The sequence below is a fragment of the Colobus angolensis genome, unplaced genomic scaffold, assembly GCF_000951035.1.
Source record: "Colobus angolensis palliatus isolate OR3802 unplaced genomic scaffold, Cang.pa_1.0 Scaffold220, whole genome shotgun sequence".
In the NCBI taxonomy this organism is placed as follows: Eukaryota; Metazoa; Chordata; class Mammalia; order Primates; family Cercopithecidae; genus Colobus; species Colobus angolensis.
In genome coordinates this window covers 2175062-2196350 of record NW_012115378.1, presented here as the reverse complement: position 1 = coordinate 2196350, position 21289 = coordinate 2175062, and the positions used below count along the sequence as shown (strand labels likewise).

At 37.9% G+C, this 21289-nt stretch overlaps 1 protein-coding gene across 2 annotated transcripts in view; it reads left to right on the top strand.

Moving 5' to 3' along the window:
- GALNT1 (polypeptide N-acetylgalactosaminyltransferase 1) overlaps positions 1-21289 on the top strand; it is a 58143-nt gene that overhangs the window by 31409 nt on the left and 5445 nt on the right. For both annotated transcript variants that reach the window (XM_011943675.1, XM_011943676.1), the window contains exons 5-10: positions 1737-1907; positions 3866-3983; positions 5689-5869; positions 6858-6997; positions 18146-18244; positions 18755-18889. In XM_011943675.1, the coding sequence (XP_011799065.1) occupies positions 1737-1907; positions 3866-3983; positions 5689-5869; positions 6858-6997; positions 18146-18244; positions 18755-18889 (844 nt within the window). The remainder of the gene's footprint in view (positions 1-1736; positions 1908-3865; positions 3984-5688; positions 5870-6857; positions 6998-18145; positions 18245-18754; positions 18890-21289) is intronic.

Below are 21289 nucleotides of genomic sequence, written 5' to 3'. Positions count from 1 at the left end.
AAAAGATGTGGAACAAGATGTTAATGCCCTCAATCACTTCAAGACTTCAGGTATTATTAGAAGTCTTTCATAGGTTTTGCTGTACTACAATAAATAAAGAACATTTATTTATTGGAAAAAGGAAAAGCATTGTTGTCAATTATATATGTGTTTGTGAAGAAAATGAATCTGTACATAAAATAATAGAAACAATAAGAATTTAGCAATGTTGCCAAACATGAGATTACTATAGAAAAGTTCAGGCTGGTGCAGTGGCTCACACCTGTAATCCCAGCTCTTTGGGAGACCAAGGTGGGCAGATCATTTGAACCCAGGAGTTTGAGACCAGCCTGGCCAACATGGCGAAACCCCATCTCTACTAAAAATATAAAAAATTAGCCATTCATAGTGGCTCATGCCTATAGTCCCAACTACTTGGGAGGCTGAGGCGGGAGGATCACTTGAACTCAGGAAGTCAAGGCTGCAGTGAGCCAGGATTGCACCACTGCCCTCTAGCCTGGGCAACAGGAGTGAGACTCCATCTCCAAAAAAAGAAAAGTTTATTTCACACCAACAAGGAATACTTAGAAAATATAATGTAAACAGAAAAGGTACCATTCGTAATAGCAATGGAAGTCATAGACTACACGTAGGAATATGTTTACCAAGATTGAAATTCACAAAAAAATCTTGAGAGAGAGGTGATGTTCATGGATAGGAAAGTCAGTATCATAAGAGTATCAGTTCTACCCAAATTCATATATAAATTCAGTGCATTTCCAATTGAAATCTCCACAGAATTTTGTTTGAGAGACTGTACAGGCCGATTCTAGCATTAATATGGAACTGTAAAAAGAAAAAAAAATAGTTGGGATGCTTCTGAAGAAGAATCAGATCTAAGGGGGCTTACTCTACTAGGCATCAAGACTTATTTTAAAGCTGTTTACAGCAGTGGTATATTGATGCAGGAATTCACAAAGAGACTAGTGAAACAGGGTAGGGTCTAGAAACCAGCTCATTTTTGTATGTAATCTTCATTTATGACATAACAGGCATTCATAGTTATGGCAGAAGGAAAAGGGACCATTACATAAATAGTGGTGGAACAATTGGTTATCCATAGAAGAAATAAATGAAGTTGGATGCTTGCTGTATATCACAGTTAAAATCAGTCCCTTGAGGATTAAAGACTTAAATATAAAAAACAAAAATATGCTTCTTTTTAAGACAATATAGGAATATGAATGAAAAGGGGAGGGATTATCAACCAGTAAATAATTACGACGCTAGTTTGATGTGAGATAGAGCATGAAAGTTTTCACCATTGCCTGTAACATTATAGAATGTATTTTTATTTTAAAAACACTTAGGCCCAGGTGCAGTGGTTCATGCTTGTAATCCCAGTACTTTGAGAGGCTGAAGGAGGAGGACCCCTTGAGCCCAGGAGTTCAAGACCAGCCTGGGCAACATAGGAAGACCTTGTCTCTACCAAAAAAAAAAATTTCTTTTAATTAGTTGAGTGTGGTGTTATGTACCTGAGGTCCCAGCTACCCGGGAAGCTGAGGTGGGAAGATCATTTGAGGAGGTCGAGGCTGCAGTGGGTCCTGATTGCACTGCTGCATTCCAGCCTGGGTGACAGAGTGATACCCTGTCACAAAGGGGAAAAAAAGTAAAAACACTTACTATACAGTTGTTCTATAGTTTGCATTAAACAGGAATGTTTTGAAAGATTTTTAAACTTGCTTTTATGACATCAGGAGAACAGTGGTGTGTCCTATCATCGATGTGATCAGCGATGATACTTTTGAGTACATGGCAGGCTCTGATATGACCTATGGTGGGTTCAACTGGAAGCTCAATTTTCGCTGGTATCCTGTTCCCCAAAGAGAAATGGACAGAAGGAAAGGTGATCGGACTCTTCCTGTCAGGTAATTAATTTGTCAAACATTTTCCCTGAAGTGTCATTGGCAGAAGGTTGTGGAGCTTTGGGAATCATATCAAATGGATAAGTGTGTTTTGAGAAACATGAAGCATTCGTATACCTTATGGTAGTTAAGAGCCATCTTTCACTTATGTGAGTGTGATAAAGAAGCATTTCTCCTCTAATAAAATTAGAAATTTTTACTTATTCTGTAAATCTAGTGCACATGAGAAATGAAGACATGCATGTTTTTTCATTCCTTTATGAACATTTTGCAAATGTGTAAGTCACATCTATTCTTTAATTCAGTTATTAAGGATAATCTTAGCTTAATTAATTGTGTCAGTATGTGAAACTGTTACCTAAAACTGGGTCCTTGCATTATAATGTGCGATTTTAAATTCAGACTTGTACCATCTGGATGAGTTATTGACTGGTAAAGTTCGAAAAGCTTGTATCAAACATAAAAATAGCTAGAATTGACACAAAGTATAAAAAAATTAATTAATCCATGTATTTTCTGATTTTTTTTTCTCTACCTGGTCATATATAGATTTTTTTTTTCAGGATGGAATAAAAATCCTCATGCTCTTTTTAGAACATGAAATTGAGACCTTTGAGCTCTTCTGAGCCATCCTAAAATTTATCCCAATTATATCAGCCTGCTACTTCTGTATTAAGAGTTCCTTCAGAACCAGGCTTCAGCTGTCTTCTGTTTTTGGGCCTCCTGCATCTGCCTTCCCTTGAATTCAAGTCCAGTTCTGGCAATACTGAAGAGATTTTCCACTGACTGTGTGCTGTTTTCCTTAGCCTGAGTTCTTAGTAGTGCAAGGGACTTTTCTTCTCTTTAGCTGTTAGTGCAATTCACTATCTAAATCAGGGGTTCCTAAACATTTCAAAGATGGCAAACTTTTTTGAAAATCTGGTGAAAGCTATGGGTCTTCTCTAATGGAGAAAAATGCTCATGTACATACAGAAGATTTAGCACACAAAAAACTCAGGTCAAGAAACCCCTGTATTAAATGATAATTCTGAATTTGGGGCTGTTTCTTTTAAACCCTTTTCTCATTCTTTTTTTCTTCGAAAATCAAAATAAGTGCAAACCTTTTTTTGAAACAACTGTTTCCTCTAGAAAGGCAATGAGTACATTTTAGGGTTCATCTTAAAATACAGTTGTCGTGGTATCTTCGGTCCTTGTAACTTAATTATTTTTTCTCCTGGTTGGAGTTCACTTTTTCTCCATAGTTGTTCTTTATAAAAATCAAATGGGCTGATATTCATGTATTTAAATATTCCTTCATTTCTTAATCATTTTTCTGCTTAATTTCACATGTTCCCACTCCCTTTGCCTACCTGAGCCCATTTTGATGAATTAGGCTCCTCTTTTGCAAAAAATATACCATACAGTCAGGAAGGAACATATTGATTTTATTCTATATTTTGTCTCCTGTCCTTAAAGATTTCTTGTGGGTATTGGGAAAAGACCTCGTTGTTTCCATCCTGTTTATCTTATGTGTTTAAAATATTTGCCACCCTTTAGAATGTGGCATGGTAACTCTAACCTGAATCTGCTTGGTTAATATAGTCAACTGCCTTGAAGTTACTAGGATCCATGGAGTGGGTGCACAGTCAGATGGAGAGGATTGTGAGGAATAGCTTTAATTTAAGGAGTTTGAGATCTAAACTCAGTTAGGACCTGAGGACCAAGCCAAGAAAGATAGAAAGTACTCTTAGAACTGTGACAGAGAGGGATGTCTGGGCAGAAGCATGACCATGGTGCAGGTCATGTCTGAAGACCAAGTAACAGCATAAAACACAGAAAACCCCTAGGGCCTGTGAAAGTTTATGAAGAGTGTGAGAATAAGTACTTACTCAGTAGTTATAAATAGTTATGAAACTGCTTTTAAAAACAAAAGCTGATTGTAAATTTTAAATTGCTAATGGTATAGCGTTATTGAATTTCAGAACACCTACCATGGCAGGAGGCCTTTTTTCAATAGACAGAGATTACTTTCAGGAAATTGGAACATATGATGCTGGAATGGATATTTGGGGAGGAGAAAATCTAGAAATTTCCTTTAGGGTAAGTTCCCTTCAAAAAAATTAATCTTTTATTTAACCTCAAGTATAGATGTGCTTTGATTATTCATGTATCTCTACATAAAAAATAAAAATGGAATTTAATAGAAGTTTAATGTAACTTCAGAACCTTCGGTCCATAAAAAAGACTGATATTAAGGGTTCATTATAAACTATTGAAGCAAATAATTTAGTTACCTTTGAAGCCCAGCTATAAAACTTACACAAGATTCCCTAGTTGTTTTTAATTTTTATTATTTTCAAGGAAGTAATTTAAGCTCTAAAAACTAATATGTAGTTTGAATATGCTACTTTGGTACTTTACTCTCAAAAACATAAATTTCACATTTCATAATATGCTTTTTATTTTAGTGTGAAAACTTTTTTATATAAAACCTAGTCACTTTACCAGCTTTATATTTTTCAATAAAAAGAAAAATGCAAAAGAATTCCAGAATGACTCTAAATTGATTTAACCCAGTCTACATATAAAGTCTTTGCATTTCATTTTCACTAGAATCAACATATCATTTAAATGGCATTGCATATTTTTGAAAATAACCAACTTTAGACACGTAACTTATTATAATGGAAGTCACACTGACGTGTGCTGTAATCTGAACCAGTGAGCTCACTTTGTTCCCAGTGAATCGCTTTGCCTTCTTGTCAAAGAGAGGGTTGGACTCTAGATCATCTTGGAGATCCTATCCAGCTCTAACACTTTATGATCCTGGGAAAACTTGAAGGTAGGAACACTGAATATTTAACAAAATCAGAACTTTCCAAAATGTTATTTTAATTGTAAAGAGTTATGAGAGTTTTAACTTGGTTGGGGGAATATATTTTGAAAGGAACAGAAGGATTTCATTAAATTAAGGATGTTAGCACATACTTGATCATCTTTCTTTTACCCCTTTTTTTGTTTTTATTGTTCTAACAAACACAACAAAACATGCTTTTACTATCTCACTGAAGAACTTACAATGGATCTAGTTTAGATTCATAGGTTTGGTTTCACATATAAGCCGTGACACAGGTTTGGAAAGGGGTGAACAGATGAAAATCTGGCTGGCTACTCCATGGTCAGGTTTTGTTTGGTGGTTGTTTTTAACCATGAATCACATTAATACATTATATACTCTGTACACACAAAACATAAAATTTAAACATTTTGTGAAACAGTATGTCCTTGTTAACCAGTACGGGTTGCAATTCATCAATTTGAATTTATGATTCTCTTAGGAATAATGGTCTGCAGTTAGAAGAACACTGCTCTAGATCTCATGTCTTTTCTGTATTTAGCCTGTAACCTATGTTTTCTTTGTTTTAGTCTTCAACTTTTGGTTTGATCAGAACCTAAATTAGAGAAGTGTTTCTCTTGAGGAAGCACTGACTTTGTAACCTAACCCTACAGTCAGAGCCCACCATGTGCCCCTGATTTTGCGAAATTCCAACTGTGGAACCCAATAGATGTCAACACTTTTTTTTTTTTAACTATCAATGTCATGTATGGTCTTAGCTGTTATTTTCAGATTTGGTAGTATGGAGGTACTTTGGAAGCTTTTTACCAGTAACTACAATATGTTCCATTTAAGTTTAAACAAAAGCCAAACCCCTATTTAATTGAAAAGAAAAATGCTATGGGAAAGCTAAAGTGAACATTTCCTGATTACTCAGCTACATCTTACGGTCATCTCTGCTGTTTTCAGATTTGGCAGTGTGGAGGAACTTTGGAAATTGTTACATGCTCACATGTTGGACATGTGTTTCGGAAAGCTACACCTTATACGTTTCCAGGAGGCACAGGGCAGATTATCAATAAAAATAACAGACGACTTGCAGAAGTGTGGATGGATGAATTCAAGAATTTCTTCTATATAATTTCTCCAGGTTAGCATTGTTTTGCATTAGAAATACAAGACTGTACCTTTCTTGACCCTGATCCTGGAGGAGAATTAAGAAGTGTGGAAGTGAAGCTTTGAGCAGAGGTGAACACCTACCTCATAAGGTTATTGTAAGGAATGAATGAAATCACACACAGTATAGAAAGTGCTTGGCAGAATGCCTAGAATAATACATAATTAACAGTAGTAAATTATCCAGGTCAGTGTTGCTAGCCCAGATTTTACAGATGTTCTATTTTTTTAAAAACCTAACCACAACATTTAATATTTATTCCTGTGAAGTTTCATCTTGTTAAATTTTCAGCTATTTTTCTAGCTTGCATGACTTTTTCTTGATTCTTGGAGTTTTCATTCAACATAACAAAACCACTGTTTTTGCAGTGGGTCATAAGCATTCTCTATAAGCAGCCCCTCGATGCTGTCATAGGAGGCTTTCATCAAGTATCACAAGGCCACTGAGAGCCCAGAACATGCCACAAGAGCCTTCTTTCCAGGAACTTTGCTATTCAGAGTTTTGTAGGAACAGTTGTTCCATCAGCTATAAGTTGGCCTGACATTGTTACTAGTCCATCCTTGTTTTTTAATTACTGCAAGACTATCAAGTGGCAGAGTGAACAATTCAGTGAGTTGTGTGAGAGAAGCCTGACTGCAAACAATTGCTCTGTTTAATATTTGAGCAAAATACACCTTGATTTTTTTGTTTGTGCCTTAACATATATTGAAGTTTACTGCTCCCATATCACTTATATTTCATTCTCACATAAATGTCATTTTTCTCTGAAAAATTAAAACGCATTTTAATATCTTTTCCTTGCTTTATACTTTTGGTGGATTCATAGTGTCTCACTTGGTATAGTCACATATCACCCAGCTGATACCACTGTTCTCATTCATCTGGCTTATTAGATTCAGTAATAAACATGTGTTACCTAAAACCACACTAATAATTCAGAGTCAATTATTTCTTTCAACAGGTGTTACAAAGGTAGATTATGGAGATATATCATCAAGAGTTGGTCTAAGACACAAACTACAATGCAAACCTTTTTCTTGGTACCTAGAGAATATATATCCTGATTCTCAAATTCCACGTCACTATTTCTCATTGGGAGAGGTAAGAAATATATATATATTCTATGTGGTTATTATGTTCTTACTTTTTTATAAAAAAAAAAATAGAAGTTTAACTTCCAATAAGGAAAGTCTAAACAATATTCTTTTTCCTATTCCTCCTTCCTAAAAGTTGATTTCCACTGAGTTGGTGCATCTGGAGATAAGCTGTGTACTGTGGAGTCTGTTTTTCCCTATTCTGTGTATAGTGATGTGTTTCCTAAACAGACTGTACCATCTGCAATTGTGAATCCGTAAAATCTGTGTATATATTTTAAAAAAAAAAGACTTCCATGCAGGTCTTTGTGAACTTGTAATTAATTATAAGATGGCTTTTAGAAAAAAACATGAAGCCAAGTAGGGAAAAAATCCAACCTTTTTGCGATAGAAATCAATAGAAGGACAAGATTTCCTTTTATAAATCACAGCAGCAAATAATGATATGTGTAGACAGGGCCAAAACCAGGCCTATCCCAGGATTAAATCTCAAGAAAAGTGACCTCCCACTCTGAAGAAGATTGTCACTTCTTCAGTCCTTTCATTCATTCAACAAATATTTGAGTAGCTAGTATATGACAAGTACTATTTTAAGTACTAGGAATACAGCAATAAGTAAAGCAGAGATCCTGCTCTTGTTGATCTTACAGTCCACGAGTAAGACAGATTATGAAAGGCACCACAGTATGTCAGGTGGTAATAAGGGCAGAAGGGATAAAGAATGACTGGCAAGTGAGCGTGGGTAGTAGTACTGTTTTATGTAAGGAAGTTTAAAGAATAAAGAAGTTGAAAGAGTCCTGTCAAGGTGATTTTGAGCAGAGATCTGAAGAAAGTGAATGAGCAGGTCATATGAATTTTTAGGGAAAGAGTATTCTGGGCACAAGAAAGAACAAATATAAAGGTTTCTGTTTTTTGTTTTTTTGAGATGGAGTCTCGCTCTGTCACCCAGGCTGGAGTGCAGTGGCGCTGTCTCAGCTCACTGCAAGCTCCGCCTCCCGGTTCATACCATTCTCCTGCCTCAGCCTCCCGAGCAGCTAGGTCCACAGGCATCCGCCACCACGCCCGGGTAATTTTTTATATTTTTAGTAGAGACAGGGTTTCACTGTGTTAGCAAGGATGGTCTCGATTCCTGACCTCGTGATCCACCCGCCTCAGCTTCCCAAAGTGTTGGGATTATAGGCGTGAGCCACCACGCCCGGCCTAAAGGTTTCTAAGATGACGATGTACTAGTGTGTTCCAGAAACAGCAGGGAGACCAGTTGTCTGGAATAAAGTGAACAAGGTGGAGGATAGTAGAAGGTAAGGTCAAAGACATAGTGAGGTTCAAATCATATAAAGCTTATAGGTTATAGCGAGAACTTTGCATTTTGCATTTTATTCTTAATCAAATGGAAGCCATCGAGAGATACCAGCAAACTTACATTAGAAAAGGATCACATTGTCTGCTATGTGGAGAAAAACTATATGGAAACAGGAGTAGAGCTGGTGTATTGTTGGAAGGAAGAGAGTAAAGGATTATGTAAGGTTTCTGTCAAGCTTGAGACACTGTAGAGCTCCATTACTGAGATGGGCAAGCCTACAGGAAGAGCAGATGCTCAAGGGAATCAACAGTGTAGTTTGGGACACATTAAATTTGAGATCCAAGTGAAGATGTGAATTGGTCTTTACATTTAAGAATACTCAGTTTGGGGGAGAGGTTGTGATAGAGATGTAAACTTAAAGGTTGTCAGTATATAGGATGGTTTTTAAAGCCACGAAACTGTATGAGGTCATCTGAGGAGGAGAAAATGTTAAGTATGAGAGAGAAGACCGAGGACGATGCCAGAGGGAATGCCACAGTTTAGAAATCATGGAGATGAGAAGGAATCAGCAAAAAAGATTGAGAAGGAGTAGGCATTGAAATAGGAGAACCTAGAGAGTGGTGTCTCCAAGACTAAGGGAAAGACGATGTTTCAGGAAAGAGGAAGTGATCAGCTGTATGGAATACTGCAGAGAAGTTGAGGAAGATGAGTATTTAGAATTGGTGATTGCATTTGGCTAGGGAAATGTTATCAGTAGCCTATCTCACAGTGTTGAGTTTCCCATGGATGTTGTTAAAAACCGTGTTTTCAAGAGAGAATGGAAGAAGCAACATAGATGAATGTTTACAAGTCTTGCAAGAAATTTTGTTGTAAAAGAGAGAAGAGAAATGGGTGGTAGCTGGAGGAGAATATGGGCTTAAAGGGGTTTTTATTTGTTTATTAAGATAAAACTATGCTGATATGAGCAACCCAAAAGAGAAAATTTAAAGATGCAAAAGAAAGAGCCAACTTAACACCCATTAGGATGGCCACTATAAAAAAAAAGACAGACAGTGATACATGTTAGCAAGGATACTGAAATATTGGAACCTTTGTGCATTGTTGGTGTGAATGTAAAATGGTACAACTGCTATTTAAAAACAGTATGGAGGTTTCTCAAAAAAAATGCTCAGAAAAGAGAACTACGATGTTATCCAGCAATTCCACCTCAGGGTATGTATCCAAAGGAAATGAATGCAGGGTCTGAAGAGTTATTTTTACTTATATGTTTATAACAGCACTATTCACAATAGCCAAGAAGTGGAAGCACCCCACGTGTCCGTTCATTCCGGTCCAGCTACCAATGCGTAGGCATTGTCCAAAATTGGGTCAGTTCAAAGGAAAAAACTCCTCATTCTTGGTTCTAAAGACAAGCTACAGAGTGACTGCTATAAATCTTGATAGAACATACAATGGAATATTATTCAGTCTTAAAAAAGGAAGGAAATTCTGATACATGCTACAACATGGATGAACCTTGAGGACATTACGTTAAGCATAATAAGACAGTCACCAAAAGAGAAATACTGTATGATTCAGGCAGCTAGAATAATCAAACTCATAGAAACAGAAAGTAGAATGGAGGTTACCAGGGCTAAGGGAAGGGGGTAAAGAAGAGTTACTTCATGGGTCTAGAGTTTCACATTTGCAAGATGAAAAAGTTCTAGAGATTCATTTTACAACAGCATGAGTATATTTAACAGTACTAAACTGTACACTTGAAAACAGTTTAGATGGTAAATTTTATGTTATGTGTTTATGTACCAGAATAGAAAGAAAGAAGGGGTCTGTTGTTATAGGAGTCGTGTATTTGGATGGATAGGAGGTGAAATCTGTACACAAGTAGAGGTTGTTGGTTGGGGGTGGGAAGAAGAGAGGTCATCTCTTGTCGTAGGAAGGAGGATAAGGGAATGGGAACAAGTGCAGGGCAGCTGTAGGTTTGGAGGTGGAAACTGGCAGTTTGTGGTGGAAGTGTGAGGACCTTCTCATCTGGTGGCTTGTTTCCTCAGTTGAACACAAAGATTATGGGCTGAGAGTGAGGAAGCTGTTGGTGAGGGGGAATTGGGGAAAGAGAAAAGGATGTAAAATAGAAATATAAGATAAGGGAAAGCAAGTAGATCCCCGAAGGAAGCCAGATGGTGGAGTTGGTGAAGCCATCTGGCCTGGTGTTTTTTCCAGTGCCAGGGCAGGCACAGACTTCTGCATTTATCCTTAACAATTACTAAGGCTATTTCAGGATTAACTTGAGCTCCCTACCTCTGAACTTTGTTGTGATTTAAGGAATTTGTTTTCAGACAAGTGAGGACTACATTGAGTTTCTTGAGCCTTTCATTCTCACCGATGCCTCATTAATGGGAATGTGTTTTCCTTTGCTATAACCTCGTACTGGTCAAAGAAGGCCCAGGGTGAGTAGTGCACCAGGGAAAGATTTCTAGCAGTCACTCTGCAGCTTGTCTTTAGAACCAAAAATGAGTTGTGGTGGTTTTTTTTTGTTTTTTTTTTTTATTTTGAGCTGACCCAATTTTGGACAACGCCTAGGCATTGTTAGCTGGGCCACAGTTTGGGCGTGTGACAAAGAAACACTTGTCTGCTCCATGGTAGATGGCTGCCAAGGCAAGCTTGCGTCTTACCTGCCTCTTGCCAGCTGGCTTCTGGGCAAGTCACAGCATTTACCCTCTGTGGCCTGCTTGTTGTCGCCTTATTAACTTAGCAGCTGGTCTTAATCCTTGTACGCCCTTAATCCCAGGCCACATCCTCCAGGTTAAAAGTGTCATTTCTAGATTGGAGGTCATTCTTAAGAGTACCCACCATAGTGCTGCCAGGGATCTTATGCTTCTGATCACAGCTTCACCCATGTGAGCCTTCCTTTGCTAGCAACAGTAATTTAGCATTTCATAGATCATAGGATTGCATAGATCATAGATCCTGAAATCATAGGATTTTTGAGCAGAAAGGGAAGTCAGAAAATGTAAATATGACTATGGTAATAGATATAATTTAGAGCCTCTGGCTTCAGCTAACTCTGACTTTTGTAGTTCCTGTAGAACGTGAATAAATGTGTTTCATTGTGGTATCTGATAGCTGTTAACCCAGGAGCTGAGTATTCTAAACAACAACAAAAAGTAAACAGTCTAGACCTTTACTGGTTTAGTCAGTTTTAGGGGCTGACCAATTGCTTTTCCAGGCAGATCTAATAATCCTAACATTTACTGAGCATGTACTTTATGTCAAGCACAAATCTGAATGCTTTATGAATATTAAAGCACAGTACTATAGAATTGTGCTGTTATTCCCACTTCACAGATAAGTAAATTGAGACACAAATAAATAGTTTAAAAAACACGGCTAAACTCACAACCATCTGGTTTGAGAGCCTGTGCTGTTAACCCCTAATGTCGGTGTTCTTTCTCATATCTAACCAATACTTCCCTTGCAGCAGAGAGTGGAAAAGTGAATCCAGATTCACTAATACTAGATTATAAAAATACTTTAACAAAGCTCTTACATTGTCCACTCTAATGAGATAAGATACTGATTCTGGAGGAGACTAATAGTAGAAACAAAGGAACTTAAGCTCTCACCCTTGCCTGTTTTCCCAAGAATGAGTGCATTCACAATTATTTTCAATTCCTAATGTCAAAAATAGTATTTTTAAAGTAATAGTCAGGTACAGCTAAGTTGCCACTTCTGAAATGGGGTTGAAGAGTTGCTAGGTCTGTGGATAAAGGAAAGAAAACCAACAGTTACTGTGTGCCTACTATGTGTCTATCTGTATGTATTATCTCAATTAGAGCACTTAACAAACCGAGAGAGAGAGAGATTTATCTCTGCTTTACCAATGAGAAAGGGTTCTTACAGCAGTGTTTTCAATTCTGTGTTGTAAATAATATTGATGTCTGATGTCCCCAAGGTGCTCAATTAGAAAGGCGAGGTACTGGGGAGAAGAAGGTAGATTTTGAGGTCAAATATGTTTGGGTAATACTATTTTACATCTTACATCCATCTGTACCACCATTCCCCACTCCTACCAAGAGTCATGGTATATTAAAAGGCTTTGAGAAGTCCTTCAACAAAGAAACCTATTTAAATTTATTTATCTGGTATTTCCCAAACATATCTGATCATAAAACACCTTTTTTAGTGGGGCACCTTGCAAGATGCTGTTCTTCAGATTGTGTTTTTTGGAATCACAATCTTAGAGTAAATAACCTGCTCAACGTCTCATGGCTAGTCGGGAATGAAGCCCATCTGCATGTCCCCAAAACCTAAACTCTCACCCCTACAGACTCTTTGAAAGTGTGGATATTCACACACTGTAAGTCAGACATTGCTATGATTCAAGTAGAAAACTTTGTTTATAACAGCTCCTCACCCTTTATGATACTCTCAGTCTGTACATCGTTTCTAGATTGTTTTGGCTTGACCCAGTGGTGTGCCTGGCCACGTAAGGAAAGATGTGTTAATCAGCCATAAACAATTCCTATGAAGAATGCCATTAACCCACTGATCTTTCCCCTTGAAATAACTAGATGTCCTAGGATTTACACAGTTTCAGAAAGTACAAACCAAACTTGGGCACTTTCCACATGACTTTCATAGGGTGGCCAAGGGTGTGAGAACTGGGGTTTATTAGCATGTTGTGCAACTTTTCCCATCATTGACAAGTAGCTCCTCACAAATGGTGAATGATTTTCTCCTATGTGTCAGGATCTGGACCTGCACATCCAATGTGTCAGCTACATTGAATTTAATTAAAATTAGGCCATGCCTGGTGGCTCACGCCTGTAATGCCAGCACTTTGGGAAGCCGAAGTGGGTGGATCACTTGAGATCAGGAATTCAAGACCAGCCTGGCCAACACGCTGAAACCCCATATCTACTAAAAATACGAAAAATTAGCTGGGCACGGTGGCACACATTTGTAGTCTCAGCTACTCGGGAGGCTGAGGCACAAGAATTTCTTGAACCCTGGGGGTGGAGGTTGCAGTGAGCAAAGATCATGCCACTGCATTCCAGCCTGGGTGACAGAGCAAGAGACTGTTTCAAAATATAAAATAATATAAAATAAATGAAAATAAGTTTAATTAAAATTAAATAGAATTTAAAGCCCGGTTCTTCAGTCACAATAGCCACATTTGAAGTGCTCAATATCCACACATGCCTAGTGGCTACCATATTAGCACAAATATAGACATTTCCATCATCTCAGAAAGTTGTACTGGATGGTGCTGGAGACATTAACATCTGCTGTTTTAAAATAGCCACATGGCCAGGTGTCGGTGGCTCATGTCTATAATCCCAGCACTTTGGGAAGCCAAGGTGGGTGGATCACGAGGTCAGCATTTCAAGACCAGCCTGGCCAAGATAGTGAAATCCTGCCTCTACTTAAAAAAAAAAAAAAAAAAAAAAAAAATTAGCCAGGCATGGTGGCAGGCGCCTGTAATCCCATCTACTCGGGAGGCTGAGGCAGAGAATTGCTTGAACCCGGGAGGCAGGGGTTGCACTGAGCCAACATCGCACCATTGCACTGCAGCCTGTGCGACAGAGTGAGACTGTCTCAAAAATAAAATAAAATAAGATAAAAAATAAAATAGCCAACCCAGGAGGTTACCCATCTGTCTGTATCATGTACTGTCATTTCACTCATTTCTCCTTCCCAGGTCCTAAGTTGAGGTGACCATATTTGCCTTGTCAAATCTAGTGTTTTCAAATCTTACAACTAATGTATGCCCCCTCTAATTCTCTCTACTCTGAAATAATTTGGAATTATCATAATTCATAAGGATGTACCATATCAAATTCCCAACCCACCCTGTCAGTAGATACCTTCCTACCTGGTTAAGGAGAATATCAGGACCATATTGATATTCAGGAGTATCTACTTCAACCAAGAAAAGCTCCCTTCTTTTCCCATATCAAATCTGCCTTTTATTTAAGGGTTCCTGATAATTTAGAATCTCAGTTGCCATTAGATGTTCTGATGACTACTGAATATGTTACCAAACAAGGCTCACTTCTTGCTTTTCTCTTTCCAAGATAGTCAAGAGGTGACTTGAAAGGAGTGAACTAAAAGGAATTGGTAGTGTAATAAGACCACTAAGCAGTTAGCTGTAGACTTGTGTGTACGCCAAGAGATGGGATAAAATCCTCTGAAGAGTGGGAAACTCCAGAAGAAATCTGGCCCATTCGTTCCTTAGATTGAACTTCAAAATACCCCTTATCAGAAGGTTGTCACTATTTTTAGAAGTCCAACAAATAAGACATTTGCATAGAACATCCTTACAAGCTAGTCCTCAATTCTTGAATGTGTTTTTTCTTCCTTCTATATTTTCCAAATTCTGCTGTTTTAAAATTCTTTTTTCAAGTGTCAGATTTTGAATAACCAACCCAAATACCTATTTTCATCCCAGATAAACTTGAAACAAGTATGTGTTGTCACCATTTCTGCCCTCCACGTCTCATTAGAAAGCTGGTAATTGGTTATATAGCCTTTTATGGAATTACAATTTTGAGCATTTATTCAGCATCCCTAGAAAATGTTTGTTCCTCATTTTCCCCTTCTCCAAAGGCTCTTCAAACTTAACTCCCAGCAAACAAACCTATTAGGTGGTCCTCTCCCTCCTAGAATCCTAAAGGACAAAACTTACCCCATAGTCATCTTAATTTTCCATGTCCTTGAGAAAAACATCTTACACACCCCATAGATGAGGTAGTCCACATGTATCACTACACAGAAAGGAAGAATATTCTCTGAAAACTCTGTATTCTCTAGCCAGGCGGTATATAGAAGGACCCACCTGGAGAGCAGCTGTCCCTTCAGCTACAAAGAAGCCACTTATTTGTTGAGCCAAACAGAATCCTCTGTCCTCTAATGTGAAATTCACTTAGGGACTCAAACATCATAGCTGTGCTCTTTCAGGAGTGTAATCTCCAGTTTCTCCCCTGTACATTGGAGGACTGCCTCCAGGCCCCACCACGAGCCTGAATCTGGGTCTCTGACCACGCCACCCACCTCACCTGGGCCTGACTGACCACATGTTGATGCAGTTTAGTTGCTCTTCAGTCTTTTTTTTTATTATTTTTAATTTTACTTTAAGTTCTAGGGTACACGTGCACAATGTACAGGTTTGTTAACATATGTATACATGTGCCATGTTGGTGTGCTGCACCCATTAACTCGTCATTTACATTAGGTTCATCTCCTAACGGTGAGGGATGTTCCCCTTCCTGTGTCCAAGTGATCTCATTGTTCAGTTCCCACCTATGAGTGAGAACATGCGGTGTTTGGTTTTTTGTCCTTGCGATAGTTGCTCTTCACTCTAACAGCTAATGGGAAGCAGTGGTTTCCAGTCCTTGGAGAAACTCCACTTTGAACATCTAATGGTCAGTAGTAACCCCAAGGGATAGAGGCCCACATCTTGCATGTTGGGAATTAGTTGTAGGAATCTTGTTAAGGTAGAAGCTGTTATGTACAAATCTCTTACAACAGTGCCTAGCACAGAAGCACAATGAATTTACTATAATTATTAGCAGGATCACTTATAGAAACAAACTAGCTAAGTTTATTTATTATAAGATACTTAAAACATGATAGGAAATCCTATTAAATTTCAGGAGAGTTTCATTTTTTAAAAAATTTATTTATAATTATAAAACAGAGGCAGGGTCTCATCATGTTGGCCAGGCAGGTCTCAAACTCTTGAGCCCAAGTGATCCTCCTGCTTCAGCCTCCCAAAGTGCTGGGATTCTACATGCATGAGCCACCACACCCCACCATGAATTGCATTTTTTAATTTGTTTTGAATTTTGGTAAAAGGCAATTATTTAAACAAATGGCCATTCCATATGAGAGCAAGAGAAGCTGAAGATAACAATGGTGTTAATCTAATAATTCCTGTGGCATTTATCATCTTTCTTTAGCAACCTTTACATCTGCATTTGGGGGAAGAAATAGAGGAAAACAAAATTGGAGAGTTTATAATTTTTATCAAAAGTATAAGGAAATGATTATTTTATGTGAATGTATGAGATAAAGACTCATCTTGTCACAATATGAACTATTTTTTTTTAACAGGGCCTTGCTGTGTCACTTAAGTCGAAGTGCAGTGGCACAGTCATAGCTCACTGCAGCATTGAACTCTTGGGCTCAAGTGATCCTCCCACCTCAGCCTCCCAAATAACTGGGACTACAGGCGTGAGCCACCATGCTTAAGTTTTTTTATTTTTATTTTTTGTAGAGACAAGGTCTTGCTGTGTTGCCCAGGCTGGTCTGGAACTCCTCGTCTCAGGCGATCCTACTGTCTTGGCCTCTTAAAGTGCTCGGGTTATAGACATGGGTCACTGTGATTGGCCCAATCTGAATTAAATTCTTTTTCAAGTGAGATAGCCATCATCATCTGGTATTAATTGATCACCTACCAGGATGAAGGAAGGTGTGCTTTATGCAAATTGGTATTTAACCATAAAATCTTTTACATAACCTATTTATGAGGTAATAGGTTTCACAATTAAAATAATGGATAAAAAATGATGATGTAAATTATGTGGTAAAAGAACTCCTGGAAACTGATATGATGTATTGGACCCCAAGAAAAAAACATTTTGAAATTTCTAGCTTGAATAATTGGACAAGTTGTAGGAATATTAATAAAAATAGGAATATCAGGAAAATGGGAAATTTTTGGAGGAATGATAATGAGGTTTGTTTCAGGTAGCAATTCTCAAGAGGGGATGAGGTGGGGACGTATTAAAATGTGAAGATGATTCAGTGTTCATATTAGAAAATAGAAAAATTCTGTTTTGAATGAGCCAAGTTTGAGATTTTGGTGGAATAGCAAGATGGATGTGACTAGTGGTAAAGTAACAGTGCAGATTATTACTCTCTCTGAGCCTGCTCGTGCTAGACTCTGAATTAGGTGCCTGGATACATTGCCTTACATAGCATCAGCATAGAACTGACATTACCCCCCAGTTCCTGATCTCAAAAGGTTTAGGTAACTTGTATTTAAACCTGAGTCTTTTATGTCAGAACCCTAGTTTTTATTCCTGGCTGCCTGGGAATATTGGAATAATATGCAGACTGTATATTTGTTTATTTGTGGTTTTAACTTTACCCCTACTTTATCACACAAAATTAGTTACCTTTTTAAAAAAGTCTACATGACAGATGTAGTTTCTCTTCTGGCTTAACCTGCTGACAATACCATACATGGGAATAGATTTAAGACTTTCAGATGTCTGTTAATTTACCATATGCTTTTAAAACTGCAACAGTTTAGAGGAAACAAAACATCCAGGAGCATTACCTAAAATATTCCTCCTAATTCTGATGACTAACTTAAATTCCTTTTACATAATCCACAAATGTCTAGTGAAAGAGTGGAGTTTGTACCACACTACACTTCAGCTTCCAGGAAAGAAATTCCGAGCTCTTTGACTAGAGTCACCTTAGTCTCTCCTAAGTCAGAGTAGTTACCAGAATTAATGTTCGTGTCTTCATTGATAATAGTGTCCTCAGGGAGTTAATTGCTTTAAATCATTAACCAAAGTAGAGTTTTTTGAAGTCAATAGGAATTTGAAAGGAATAACTTGAAAAAAAAAATTTAAGGATTTTCCCCCATAAACACAGAAATTACATAAACAGTTTGTAAGACCTTTCTAGACAAATGTATTTTAGATAGCCAGACAGTGAGAGGCCAATAGGCCATTTCAGAGTAGTGTCAGGAAAAGTTTAGGTTGGTTTTTAGTGTATCTGTGTGTTTGTCTGTCTAATTAACTTCTCCAGCTCCTGATATTTTCATTATTCATTGTCCCATAGATACGAAATGTGGAAACAAATCAGTGTCTAGATAACATGGCTAGAAAAGAGAATGAAAAAGTTGGAATTTTTAATTGCCACGGTATGGGGGGTAATCAGGTGAGTATCTTAGAAAACTCTTAAAAGGGATAATTTTCAGATTTGTTTTTACTTTGCCTTTTTTATCCCATGACATCATTCAGGAAATATTTTCCTTCCTTTAAAGAGAAAATAATAAAGACTTTTAGGTGAAGGAAGCTTTCAATCCAGTGACTTTTTTTTTAATGAAACATTTGTGAAAGGCCCATTGTGAGAACTGTATTTACATTGCTGAGCACAAAATTTATTTGTGCTTTTTATTCAAACAGATGACAACCCTTGGCAATACATTCAGTGTATACAGAGAGCTCAAGGTCATTTTCGCTTCACCTTGTAAGCAAGAAAATTAGTAACATAACATCAGTGTAAATTAGTGGTAGCTTTTCTGAGTCACTTTATTCTTCATTACTTTAATAAAGTACATAAATCATGTACCTTGAAATACTTGTATTTTCCCTGACAGGTAATTGGGCATTTAAAATGCTGACTAATTTATTTTTTCTGTTTATGTGTGTGCATTTTTATTTCCAGGTTTTCTCTTATACTGCCAACAAAGAAATTAGAACAGATGACCTTTGCTTGGATGTTTCCAAACTTAATGGCCCAGTTACAATGCTCAAATGCCACCACCTAAAAGGCAACCAACTCTGGGAGTATGACCCAGTGGTAAGTTATTTATGCAGTTGCCTATAGTAATAAAATTATGTGTGTCACTGGGTATATTTATATACTTTATAGCTAAAGGAATGAATTCTTGTGGACCTTGAATATGGATCAAACTTGTCTTATACACTAAATATTGACAGGTGGGAAAAATAAGTAAAATAAACATGTTTTAATTCTCCCTAATAGTTAAATTTTAGTCTTATAAAATCACAGTTGCCGCCAATCCCTGGGTCCTTGTTTATTGAGTAGCCACCGTTCCTTCTGTATGTCTTCAAGTTCTATAGTCTAGTTTGGGAGAAATGAGGCAGAAAGTAGGCTTTTAAAATTACTTACTTAAACACTTAAGTGAAAGATAAGTTTTAATTAATAAAGTTCTCTGGCTTGTGATGATTTCTCAGTGACATACATAACAGAACCTTTCATATTTGTCTTTCCTTTTGTCTGGAACCTTTCTCTCCACCCACCATCAAATGAGCTCACATGGAAGTATTTAAAAGGTATTAGTTCAATTAAAGCATCCATGTTAAACTTACCTCTTTCCACCTATTTGCCTAATTTTTCAACTTGTGCTTTTGCCTTGTGGTTCTGGAACCAGCACCAACATCTTTAATATCTCTTTCTCTGGTTCTTTTTATTTTGGCTTAACTTCTCCAAGGCATTTGGTGCCGCTAAACAGATGATTTTTGTTTTGTTTTGTTTTGTTTTGTTTGTTTTGTTTTTTTGAGACAGGGTCTTGCTCTGTCACCCAGGCTGGAATGTAGTGGTACAATCACAGCTCACACAACCTCCACCTCCCAGGCTCAAGCTATCCTCCCACCTCAGCCTCCAGAGGAGCTAAGACCCAGGCACATACCATCATGCTCAGCTAATTTTTGTAATTTTGTAGAGACGGAGTTTCACCATGTTGTCCAGGCTGGCCTTGAACTCTTGGACTCAAGCGATCCACCTGCCTCAGCTTCTCCAAGTTCTGGGATTACAGGCATGAGCCATCATGCCTGGCCTGATATTTTTTTTTTTTTTTTTTTTTTTTTTGATGGAGTCTCATTCTTGTCGCCCAGGCTGGAGTGCAGTGGTATGATCTCGGCTCATGCAACCTCCACCTTCCCGGTTCAAGCTATTCTCCTGCCTCAGCCTCCTGAATAGCTGGGATTACAGGCACCCGCCACCATGCCCAGCTAATTTTTGTACTTTTAGTAGAGATGGGGTTTCACCATGTTGGCCAGGCTGGTCTTGAACTCCTGACCTCAGGTGATCTGCCCGCCTCAGCCTCCCAAAGTGCTGGGATTATAGGCATGAGCCACCGCACTCAGCCTGACCTGATATTTTCATGTCCTCTTATCCCTTGGCCATAAGATGCACTACTGTTTATGTTCTTCTCTTAGTTTGCTCTCTGTTCCTTTTGTTGGCCTGGCTGTCTCCTTCTTCATCCTACTCCTTAAATGGAAATGTTGTCCAAAGTTACCGACTTTGGCCATCTTTCTTCCCTATACTGTGTCATACACCAACCATGGTCTACTTTAATCATCAATATGCTGTTCTGTGAACATACCTTATACTTTCCTAGTTCACAGCTAAGATAGTATGCTTCCCTCTGCCTGACAAACCTTACCCATTCTTAAGAATCCAGCTTTGACATCACTTCCATGAATCCTAGCCTGAAATTAACTCTGTCAATCCTAACTTAGTCATCTCTGACCTCTATAAAGCTGTACTTTGTAGTTATTTATCTAGCAATCTTTTCTCCACTATTAGATTGTTAGATCTGAGAGGACAGAGATCATCTTTTATAAATCCTGGGTTTCCTTTCACAATGTCAGACTATAGAAGAAATAATATTACCTATAATAATAGCTCAGTTAATATGGCCATTGGAAATGGCCTGAATGTGCTGTTCCAGGGTTTCCCATGGTATGTGCTACTGCCATTAGGGTGTGTAGCATCTCTGGCTCCAGACAGTAAGTGCTAGTGGCACCCCATAGCCATTGTGACAACCACAACATTTTAAAAATGAAAAACCTCCTACTTTTAAGTTTATTGGAAAATGATAGTATATTTATTAGGCAGTATTTTTAAAAACCTATTATAGCTAAAACAAATAGGGATTTCTTTTTCTTACATAAGTCTAGAGGTAAGTAAATTCTGTGGCATAGTGATGTCAGGGATAACATTGTTGTAATATTCTTAGCTTTTCCTTGTGGCCACAAGATGGTTGCTGCAGCTCTGTCACATCCCAACTCCAGGCAGAAGCGGGAGGGGAAGGGGAATGGTACACTACCACATGTGTTGCTCTTCATTAGCAAAGTAAAAGGTTTTTCTGGAACCCCCCTTAGCAGGCTCTGCTTATGTCTTATGGACCAGAACTTCATCCCATGGTGACCCCCAGCTGCAAAGGAAGCTGGG